The sequence below is a fragment of the Seriola aureovittata genome, chromosome 24 (assembly GCF_021018895.1).
Source record: "Seriola aureovittata isolate HTS-2021-v1 ecotype China chromosome 24, ASM2101889v1, whole genome shotgun sequence".
In the NCBI taxonomy this organism is placed as follows: Eukaryota; Metazoa; Chordata; class Actinopteri; order Carangiformes; family Carangidae; genus Seriola; species Seriola aureovittata.
The window spans coordinates 1,827,202-1,837,795 of NC_079387.1; the positions used below are offsets into that span (position 1 = coordinate 1,827,202).

Genomic DNA, 10,594 nt, shown 5'->3' on the forward strand with positions numbered 1-10,594 from the left:
CTGTTGGAACCATCCAGAACCCCCAGGAATGTATGAAGTCTAATTCAATATTGAGTCACTGTGTGTTACATAAGTTCATAATGGTCTGTTTGACACTCAGGGGAAATTACTCCAGACTAGTGCGTCAGCTACAGCAAATGAAAGAGCAGAGGAGCAGATCTGTGTGATTATTTTCTCTGACTTCATACGCGTTACCATGCAGGGGAGCATGTGTGGCATATTGTGTCTCTATTCACAGCCGTGTCCTGCGGAAAGAAGTGCTGCCGACTCGTATGTTAGAAACCCCTCTGTGCATAAAACATCGGCTACATGCTTCAAGTTTCGGTGGAAGCACGCGGAAGTTGAGGCAGTAAACAAGTGTTAGTCATGAGAGTGAGGAAGTGTTTACTACCAGCACACAAGAGCTGATGGATCAAGAGTTCAATGGCAATGTATTCTTAGAAACAGGAAGCCTGCAATACATCCACCGGTCTGATTTCCACTGAGGTAAATAAAGGGCGGTGGGGTTTATCAGATGTTGTTGTGATAGGTAAACAACTAAAACATCTTAACTGAGAGCGATCACAGGTACAAGCTGAGTTTTTCTGCATTATTTTTAATCTCTGCGTTGAAGGAAACGCGTGCAATCGCAACTCACACAGGATACTACAACATCGCTCGTGCTGATGTGACAGGATGCAAGTTAAAAGTGTGGTTTTGGCTCTGTGAAAATGTCAGATGTTTAGAGTTCTGCACAAAGAAACACGGGAGGGGATGTTCTTGTGATTACTGTGATGATGCTGAAATTCGCAGTCTTTTGTGGATTGAGGTCATAACTACGACAGGCGTGCAAGTAGCTCGTAAATAGGACAATTACTTGTAATGATTAATGGTCACATACATTGCACACATGCTTTTGATCATTATGTGTTCTTTGCATCTGGAGTGGCACGGTAAGTTCTTTTGCAGCTTGTCCGTTTTGCACTTGATGAATGATGAACTGAAAGGATGGATATAGCACTTTTCCTTTGGGACTTCCTAATTGTACCTGTCCGCATATGTTTTGGACGAGGAACAGACACTAACACGCCCGTCTTTGTCTGGAAACAATATTCATTTCAGTGGGAAACATTTTCTGTCGGTCAGACAAGGAAATCCCGCCCTTAATTAGATATGTGAGAGAAAAAGAAAATACAATTACATGTTTTCTTCCCTTTGTCTGTGTTTTAAAACTGCACCATACAGAATAACACTCAAATATAAACACAATTATAGTGACTCTTTTTTACTGAATCTCAGTTTAAACACCTTATCTTTTATTTACAGAATTATTACTTCAGCATCAACTGAATTTTATGACAAAACTATGGTACAAAAATGAGAATGAGCCCCAACCTTGGGAAACTATACATGTTTTTTAACATCAAGGTTCATCTGTGATAAAATATTTAAATATTTTAGTTCCATTCGCTGAAAAAGGCCGTAGAATAAGCTTGAAAGCTCGAGAGAAAGCTATTAAGTGAACCTTGAATTTTATAACATTTTAGCACATACATTATATATATATTTGTCAGATGTGAGATGTCGCTTCTACATCTGGGCCGATTTCGGTACGCATGCGGCAGATAATCTCGCCGGCTGCCAGAATCAGGCCAGATGCTGGCCAGACTCGGGCCTAGGACCCAGCTCTCGCTTAAAGAAACGAATGACACCAAACCGACATTAGAGCCGAGACAAAGTGACACACACAGTATTTAGCTATGTCCAGTGTAACATACAGTAAATATCTGACTGTGTACCCACTACTGAGCACATCCGGGTTGTATCTGAGGTTTCTTTAATTGCTAATTACAACACCTGTGATATCAAGAGTGCAGAAATCACTGTAAAACCATGTAATCATCCAGTCTCGTAAATATTCCGTGATTCCATTATATGTTTATAATGATAATTAATAATGCTAACTCGCTGTCTTGCAATCTCCTCATCTAACTCTCCACAAGAATGCAAATAAGCATGTTTCCTAAATTGTCAAATTAATTCTTTTAAGTGATTTATAACATTACAATAAGTTATCAGCGCTGCAGGAGAGATTGGCCTGTAATTCCTGTATCTGAAGGCTGAAACCAGCAGCTCTTCACTCATCAGGAAATATACTTCTCATCTCTAACTGGAGGTGACAGACAGTGAATTAATATAAGTCAGTTCCTGCTGAAGATTCATCTAAAACATGTGACATGAAATCTCTGCTCTTCACACTTTATAATCAAACCAGCTGTGGTTTATGGGGCTTGACTACATGGCTTACAGTGATATGCTCCTGACTGACTGGTAAAAAATATACAAAGTACACTAATGGCAGTCTAAATACAATGTAGTAATTCATAGTTTGTGCCTTGACATGTGTCACGCTCACACACAATCAAATATATGTACAAACTCATGCTCTCCTCGCTCCCTGTTCCCCTCTCTCAGTCGCCTCTCCAGCATTTTGGAATTATCAGATATGACGTGAAAAACAGCGACGCCTAGCACAACATTGACTTAGAAGGTACTGTTGCTGCTGCTAAGCCACGCAATGTAAGCGTATGTTTCTGACAACATTGTACTGTGAACCTTATTATTTGTTTCATTTAGCAAAGAGGATATTACACATAAATAGAAGAGTCAATTCAGAAGTGGCGAAGAAGCAGAAAGGCCGTTTAGCACAGCGAGCTGGCTGTTTATTTCTTATTTTCATGTCTGTAATTGTACTTTTACTTGTTTGTTTTTTAGATTTCCATGTCCACTTGGTGTAGTACTAATCACTACTACCCACAGAAATCATTGTGCTTTGTTCCGTTCCCTTCTTGAAGGCGTGACGTGGCAGAAACTGCTACAGAGTTATGTGCCCAGACAATCACAACTTCCCTCTTTGAAAGATCTCAACCGTCAGCTCATTAGAACAGCGTCTCGCTCACAGAGAGCTCTTCAGGTTTATTCCACACGATGCAAAAAAATTAAAAATTGCATCAATTCCTTGTATTAATGCCAAATATTGAGACTAGTTGATTCTTCTTCATGTCTGTCGACAGTCCCCTTTGAATATTCGTGGGATTTTTTTGGTCTCAAGCTCCTTCTGTTTTGGTAAAAGTAATGAAATGCGAGTGTGAATGTTTGCGTGTTTTTGTTTGGCTGGGAGATCGAAAAATGTCAAAGGTATGAAGCTACGGAGGTGTCATTAACAGTAGCAAACATCACTCTTGGTAACAAAAGAAAATGTAAAAAAAAAAAAAAAAAGAAGGGCAGTGCCTTAAGTTCCCGAGGGGCCACCCTCACACAAAAGGACTATCCGATCTGAATATGTCCGGGTAGCTCTTGCCATTCATGTGCTCGGTGTGGCTTTCTATACTGTAGCAGCGGTGGACCTCTGTGAGCGATGATGCCACGTAGGAGGCCGAGCGGAAGAAGTCGGCGTTGGCGAACGTGCCGGCGAGCTGCATCCGCTGCTGGTTCCAGTGTCTCCTCAGAACACTCTGGACCTAACAAAACAAAGACACAACAAAGGGGATGTAAGATGGACGGCCCGACACGGCCTACGGGTTAAAAAGGTCACTCTGTTGACATTTTATCTTAACTGTGAATCAGTGTGCGGCTGTAGAGCTTGAAAAGAGGAAAGCAAAAAAAAATATTTGGTGCATAAACATCAAAACTTCATCTTCTTTGAGTCTTGAGGAAAAAACAAAATGTTCTTCACTACCTTACATATCTGTACCAAGCACATATGTGATAAAAAATATAATAAAATGTGACACAGCATAAAAAAACCCCATGAAATTTAGCATGTTGTTGTAGTTTAAAACCCACTGGCTGAGACGCCAGTGGATTTATTAACTGTGACTCCGACGCATTAAAATGCGTGACGAATGCAAAATCGAATTCTGAAAAAGGAGATGCCATCATTAATAAAATGAAGCTGAATGAAGCTCATTGCGCTCACCTCCCCGTTGAAGAAGCAGAATATTGTAGAAACCAAGAGACCCTGCATGTGGGGGAAAAGAAAATGTGTCTTGAGAAAATACACAAGGGGGGAAATCCTTTAAGCTCAAACAGCTGCAGAGGTCCGCAGTGTCACATGTTCATGCTCCTATCCTGAAAATATTTGTAATTTTACACAACCATTGCATCATTACTGAGGATATTTCCACATGGATCAAGTCTATACTTAAAAAAAAGAGCTTTTACTAATACTAATTTCAATTTAGTTGCATTTAAAAAAAGGAGAAGAAGAGTGTTTTTTCTTCTCTCTTCAGTGCAATCACTCCTTGCACGTATGCACTGACCTGGTAATGCATGAGGATGTTCATGATGTACAGGTAGATCTCGGAGGCCCAGTGTTCGTGGGGCCTGTAGGGGACCAGGACGAACTGGATGCCGAGCAGCGGGATGAGGATGAGGGTGGCTCTCACAGCCCTCATGTAGAGGCTGGACTCGGCCTGGTGCGTCACTCTCAGCTTGGTGATGAGAACCCGAACGATGTTCAGCAGGAAGAAAAGGTTCACCTGGAGTCAAGAAGGCAGCACATGAAATCAGGAAAGGCCTGACATGAAGGAAATGCTGGACTATCTGATAGATGCAGTTTTACAGCATAAAAAGTTAAATATACCGTGTTTACGGTTGTGTTGCAGCCTGGTTCCACACCTCAGAATTACCACCAAGATCTCTCATTTCAAATGATTTAACTTGAATGAATGATGAGAGACAGAACTGTCCACCGATTAACAAGCTACTGAAACCATGCAGCATAAAACCAGAGAGTTATTTCACTTTGATAAGGCTGTGATTAGATTCAGTTGGTTCCAAGGACTCCATGGCGGTTTGAGTCCATGTAGTTCAAAGTGTAGTTCAAGTAAGAAAAAAGATTTAAAATAAAAGAAATATGAAAGTGAAATTATTTCCATTATTGACATCTGGGGGGGGGGGGGGGGGGTGAAGAGGGGAATTAATTCAGTCACATGTCCTTAATCCAACTGATAACCTGTTTCACTTTCACAGTGACCAGACAAAACAACAAGAGTTGCAAATGGCAGCGTACCAGACCTCTCCGATTATCACTGGGGAAGTAAGTCTCCAGTCTCGGACATGAGGCCTCAAGTCAAGCGTTTATTATTCTGCACCCTTCTCGCAGCAATACAATGATTTGTCATTTCTGAGCCAAATGTTTTGTGAGATACATTGTGTTTTTTGTTGATTGCAGCAGAGGATTGCCTAAAGTCATCAGAGAACCCGAGTCCGACTTGAGTCCGATTCATATAACATGAGACTACACATCTGGAAGATACCAACAGTCCACAGCCAGCCAGTTTTAACTGCACATCAAGTGTAGAGCTTCAGCCGTGTGATAACAGTTGCCGACAAAAGTAGCAGAAAAAGCTAGTATGTGGACTTTAAGATCTTTTTTTGTCACACAATATGTTTATTTTCCCCCAAAACTAATGACATAACAGACCATAGTATGGTTCTATATCATTAGTAAAAGGCAAGTCTGGATTTCCCGCAGGAGTTCAGCGCTTACCACCAGTGCAGCGCAGATGGGGCCGTGGATAATGTACAGCAAGGAAGTATCTGAGCTGACCCAACATCTGTGAAAGCACGGATCAGTTCATCACTTTATAGCAGTACCATGTGGATAAATATGACTTATTTACAACAATATCTTTGGAGATGCTCACTTGTCATTGTAGTAGAAGTGGCGTGCTATCGAATGTATCACCGACGGCACCAGTGGGAAACCTGCGAAATCAAATTAGAACATTTGTGACATTTGGGTTTAAGACAAGTCAAATGTTTATAGTGAGATATCTACATACGATCCTTACTCACCCCACCCAAGCAGGTAATACCATATGAGATGTTGTTTTTCTGCAAACACAGCCACAACAATGAGAGTGTGCAGGTAGATTCCCTCACACAGCATCCAGAAGTAGTTACAGCTCATCAAATACATGTGGACGAACATGACAAGCTTACAGCTTACCTGGAATGGAAAAAGCAACATGAGCACCGTGTCTTTTTGTGCAATATAATCATATCGGGGGCAGATATCAGATTTAGATCGAGTCAAATCACTCACGGTATCGTTGTCCATGTGTTCCTGTTTTTTCAGCCAGATGACGGTGATGACTGAGTTCAGCACGAATGAGAAAAAGAGGTTTTTATGGAGCGTTATTCTCTGGCAGCTCAGGCTCCTGAGGGCGGCAGAGAAGGAGAGACACATTATGCCCTGAAATTCAACATCTAGCTTTATGGTTTACTTTAAATCATGTTTTCTACTGTGTGTCAGTATTTGGCAACCTGACTGGATAATCATTTATAGCTTATAAACCCTGAGTAAAGTACGCTTTATTAGAAAGTTGTACCAAATTATTTTACACAATAAAGAACATAAGGCTTTAAGAGAATAAAACTGAAAAGTAAAAAAAGAAAGCTGTGCTGCACTTACTTAAAATAGAAGAATATTCCCAATGATATGAGCAAAGACACCAGAGACAGTCCTTGACCAATCATAACCAAGTAGAAGTGAGTCATGACTGCCTGCAACAAAATGAATACAACTTGACATTTTTTCCGCAAACACACAGACAATGAAGCTGCTCTAATTTGATGTATTTATTTCCTCCTTACCTTCCTGTGATGTGCATCGTCGACGTTGCAGTTTGTGAAGTTCGTCCAGGTTCTGTTGCTCTCCGGGTGGCGTCCCCACTCGCCGGTCTCTGTGCAGACCTTGGATGCCACCGCTGTTTGACAAATTAGAGGAGTGAAAACTTAGAAACGTGCAGCAAAAACACAAAAGTCTCTATTTTAGATCTTCATTTGTTAATGGTTTGAGGTTGCGTTTTTTAGTTCAGGTCACTGTAGCGTTCTGCAACAGGATGCAGATTAGCCTAGCTTTTCACATTAACATCATTTTTATATTTATATTTCTCTACTGAGCATATTTCCCAAAATGTTGGACTAGTCCTTCACATTAAAGGAAAAGTGCATAATCAGAAAGGTCCCTCAATTTAAAAATCCCCCAGAGAGCAGAAATTGAACTTGTTGTTTTCAGAAAGTTGTTGTTATTGTTGATATATAGTAGGTAAATGTGCAAAATTATTGTTACTGAATAGACAGAAATCAAGCAGGCTGGAGAAATTCACCAGAAGTGTCAAAGTCATCATAGTAGTCTGGACAGTTCTGGTTCATGAGGCCAGCTTCAGTTGCATCCCAACACAGCCATCCATCCCATGTTGTGTTGCACATTGGCCCTGCCGACAACAGAGGAAGCACTCAGTAACACAGCAGTGGGACTGAAAGCTGGTATGCAATAGATTATAGTATGAAAATACTTTACCACAGCCTTTGACATGTTCTCCTCACCTATAGTTTTTGATGGACGCTGTGACTCTTTCATGATCCTCTGGAAACATTCATACTGGGCGGTGGTGATTTTGTTCCGTGTGGACTGATGCTCACCCTGATGGACATGTGTCTGGTACTCGTCTTCGGGGCCTGCCACCGCCACCAGCAGCTGACATTATTGAAGTGCAGTACGCAAACACACGCACACACACACACAGATGCACAAAAGTGCAAAATGACACATGATGCAACTGTCAATGAGATCAGAGCACATCTACAGCAACTGTGACAAATTCAAGTCTCATTTAAAGGGACACTCCACCAATTTTACATGTCACAGGAAGTAGAATAATGTCTTCTGTTAAAGAACAGTCTGAGAATATTACACACGGAGCATGAGGAGCTGGACATGTACCAGGCAGTCTTACATGACACCCCTCTAGGTGTAGGAACAAGTTGACTCATATCAGGACGTTAATGTCTGGATATTTCAGGCTCTGCTGCATCACTTTTGATCAACTCTCAAAATACAGAAACCTAAACAACTAAATTAAATAATAATAATAATATAAATGAATTAAGATATCGATCTAATAAAATTGCTCTTAAAACTCGTTGGATGATGTAAAAATGAACGAAGGGTGAAGCTACACAAACAAACGAGAACATACAGTACAGGAATGTCTTTCCTGAATTCGTGAAGGTGACATATACAGCGAAAGCAGCGTATCTGAGAGGGTTACCTGATTGAGGGAGCACAGCACCAGAAGAAACATGAGGCAGTTCAGGTCCATCTGTGCTCTGATCTTCATGGTTAGTTTGTAGTTAAGAAAACAAAAAAGTGGAATATTAATACTTTATGTGTTTCTGTACAGGAAACATACACAGAGAGAGACACACCAAATTCTGAGGACAGGTTCAGTCCGTCAGACTACATGTTATTTTTAATGTTTCACTGAATGTTATTTTTATTCAATCTGGAGGAACAGGTAAAAATTTCAACACTATCCCAAATAGTTTCCCCCGGAGCTCAATGAGAATAATGCTTCCTGAGCTGCAGCAGCTGCTAACATGAATCCAACACTTGCTGGTGTTGACAGGAGCTGGATTCAACATCTGGTTCACGTGCTCTGCACTGTCATACCCATACAATCTGAAATGTGTAATTCCATCGGTATTACTGTACTTTATAGAACCTTATTTTTCAGATTGTTTCAGTGTTAAAAAGGTTTTTATAACAATGACTTAGTTTGACACTTTTGAGATGCTGGCATGTCGTACACAAGAGGCTAAAAGTGCATGTTTTATTGTATATTACTGTATCGTCTATCAGTGGAATTTGTTTTCGTGTGTTTGACTTGATTGAAGGAAAACGGCAACATCTAATTAATAAACATAAATATAACTCAGTTTCAAACTGTTTTAAAAATGTTCCAAAAGAAGTCCAGATCTGTAACCTTGTTCTGTAAACGGCAGATCTATATCTCCAATCCCATGTTGTTTTTATTTTGTAATGGCAGGTCTCTCCTTTTTGTACATTACAGACGTGGCCTTTTGCTTCCTCTGTTCTCCACAGCTTCCTTCCTGCATGCTTATTATGCCTATTGAGCATGTTTAACTAATGTGTAGCCTAAACGTTGTCAATATGGCAAATACAGTAAGAGCATGTGCTGCAAACTCACTTACAAAAAGTATTTGTCAGCTCAATAAATGCTTCATATGCTGATCTAAATGTTAAGCAATTGCTGTAGGATGAGGTGAGACATATGCAACTGGCAACTTTATTGTAGTGTAATGTGCAACATTATATTGTGAAAAGATGGTGGAATTCAATTTATGTTATGTAATGTACCCACAGTGTGATAAAGCATAAAGCAGAGTCTCTGTGTGTCTCTATCGCACATTATACTCTATAAAAAAATCTTTAAATTCTCATTTCAGTTTCTGTTGTCATCTTGTCATTTAAAATTAACTCTGTATCCTTCACAAAGTCAAAATCTTTATCACTTTGCGCTCTCAGTCATGTTACAGTACGACACTGACACATGACAAATTGTTGGCTTCTCATTTGCAATAAAAAAAAGCAGTTGTGATATAATAACGTGACACAGACCAACAACCTTAATTCATATCCGGCTCTCCTGCCTGTTAATTCAGGAACTCTCTGTCAGTTTATGAGATTAATATCTTCTTGAACACACCCAAAGACACACAGTATACCTCCCTAATGGCCAACACAGACATTTAATAACGCATAGTGAAGTTACTCCCTTATTATGTGGGCCATCTATGACAGAACATTAGGATTTACACACTTTTCCGTGAGAAGTACCCTTTATTACAAACACATTGGCCCAGGAAAAGCCTTTTCACCACTTTATGTTAGCCATGTGAACAGCTTTTTGGTGTTAGGTGTGACAGAATTGTAAGTGGGATGAACAAATTCCATATTGGAAACATTCTTTTGCTTTTTAGTACGTTAGAGAAAGCAGGAAATTTAGGAACTGTTACAAACTCGCGATGTATTCGCTCTAAATTCTCCTTACTTTACATCTGGAGTGCCTGGAGGCCTAAATAAATATTGTTGTAATGTGAAAAAGATCAACATCTGAAGGGGATCAATGTTTAATGCCCTTTCAAAGAGGCAGGTATGTGCCCAGGAAATCAGTGCCGTTTTGAAAGATATTACTGTTTTTGAAATATAACTTTTAGATTTATCACGAAATAAAAAGATAATTTGTTTTCCAGCTGCCCTCTTTAACTGTAAAACATTGTAAAATATATTTTGATCTATCTGCAACACAACATAATCTAACATAACAATCTAATAATCTAATAATAGATAGATAGCATGACACTCAAAAATAAACATTTAACCTGTTTTCAGCACTGTAGTCACAGTGCTCGAACAGTAACCATGTGGCCTACTTGCTGAAAAACTGTAAGTATTAAACTTACCTTTGCAGGAGCAGAAAAGCTCTTAAAACACAGTGTTTGCCAGGTCTCAAAGAGTAATCCTTCAGTCTGAGAGTTTGCCTTTGCAGGAAAAGAAAAACAATGCAATACTGTCTTCGTAATTTCGTCAAGAGCAGTCCTTCAGCTTGTGTGTTTTGCACCGGAGTCAGAAGCAACACTGAGCTGTCCTGATAAAACCTGACGGGGGCTGTGGATGACATCACATGCTTGTCTTTTGTGCAGCCACACAGGGGGACATCCCTACAGTGTAATGGACATC

The 10,594-nt window shown here is 40.1% G+C and overlaps 1 protein-coding gene across 2 annotated transcripts; it reads right to left on the reverse strand.

Moving 5' to 3' along the window:
• Positions 1–1,274: 1,274 nt before the first annotated feature.
• Positions 1,275–10,492, reverse strand: LOC130165243 (calcitonin gene-related peptide type 1 receptor-like). 2 transcript variants are annotated; one of them, XM_056370325.1, is made up of 13 exons: positions 10,318–10,492; positions 8,103–8,165; positions 7,378–7,528; positions 7,158–7,265; positions 6,643–6,755; positions 6,461–6,552; positions 6,092–6,206; positions 5,842–5,995; positions 5,691–5,751; positions 5,534–5,600; positions 4,302–4,520; positions 3,959–4,000; positions 1,275–3,500 (listed from the first exon to the last, which is right to left on the reverse strand). In XM_056370325.1, exons 2-13 carry the CDS (start codon positions 8,151–8,153, stop codon positions 3,294–3,296), a joined length of 1,380 nt encoding a protein of 459 aa, XP_056226300.1. In that variant the 5' UTR covers positions 8,154–8,165; positions 10,318–10,492; the 3' UTR covers positions 1,275–3,293. The 2 variants fall into 2 exon arrangements, with proteins under 2 accessions (XP_056226300.1, XP_056226299.1); XM_056370324.1 differs by lacking the exon at positions 10,318–10,492 and having other exon boundaries at positions 8,103–9,320.
• Positions 10,493–10,594: the final 102 nt, after the last annotated feature.

Coding starts and splice junctions, on each gene's coding strand:
- LOC130165243 (XM_056370324.1), bottom strand. CDS start 8,171: ATGAAGATCAGAGCACAGATGGACCTGAACTGCCTCATGTTTCTTCTG. Junction 6,553..6,642: donor ACGATGCACATCACAGGAAG/GTAAGGAGGAAA, acceptor ATTTTGTTGCAG/GCAGTCATGACTCACTTCTA. Junction 5,996..6,091: donor AACACATGGACAACGATACC/GTGAGTGATTTG, acceptor TTTCCATTCCAG/GTAAGCTGTAAGCTTGTCAT.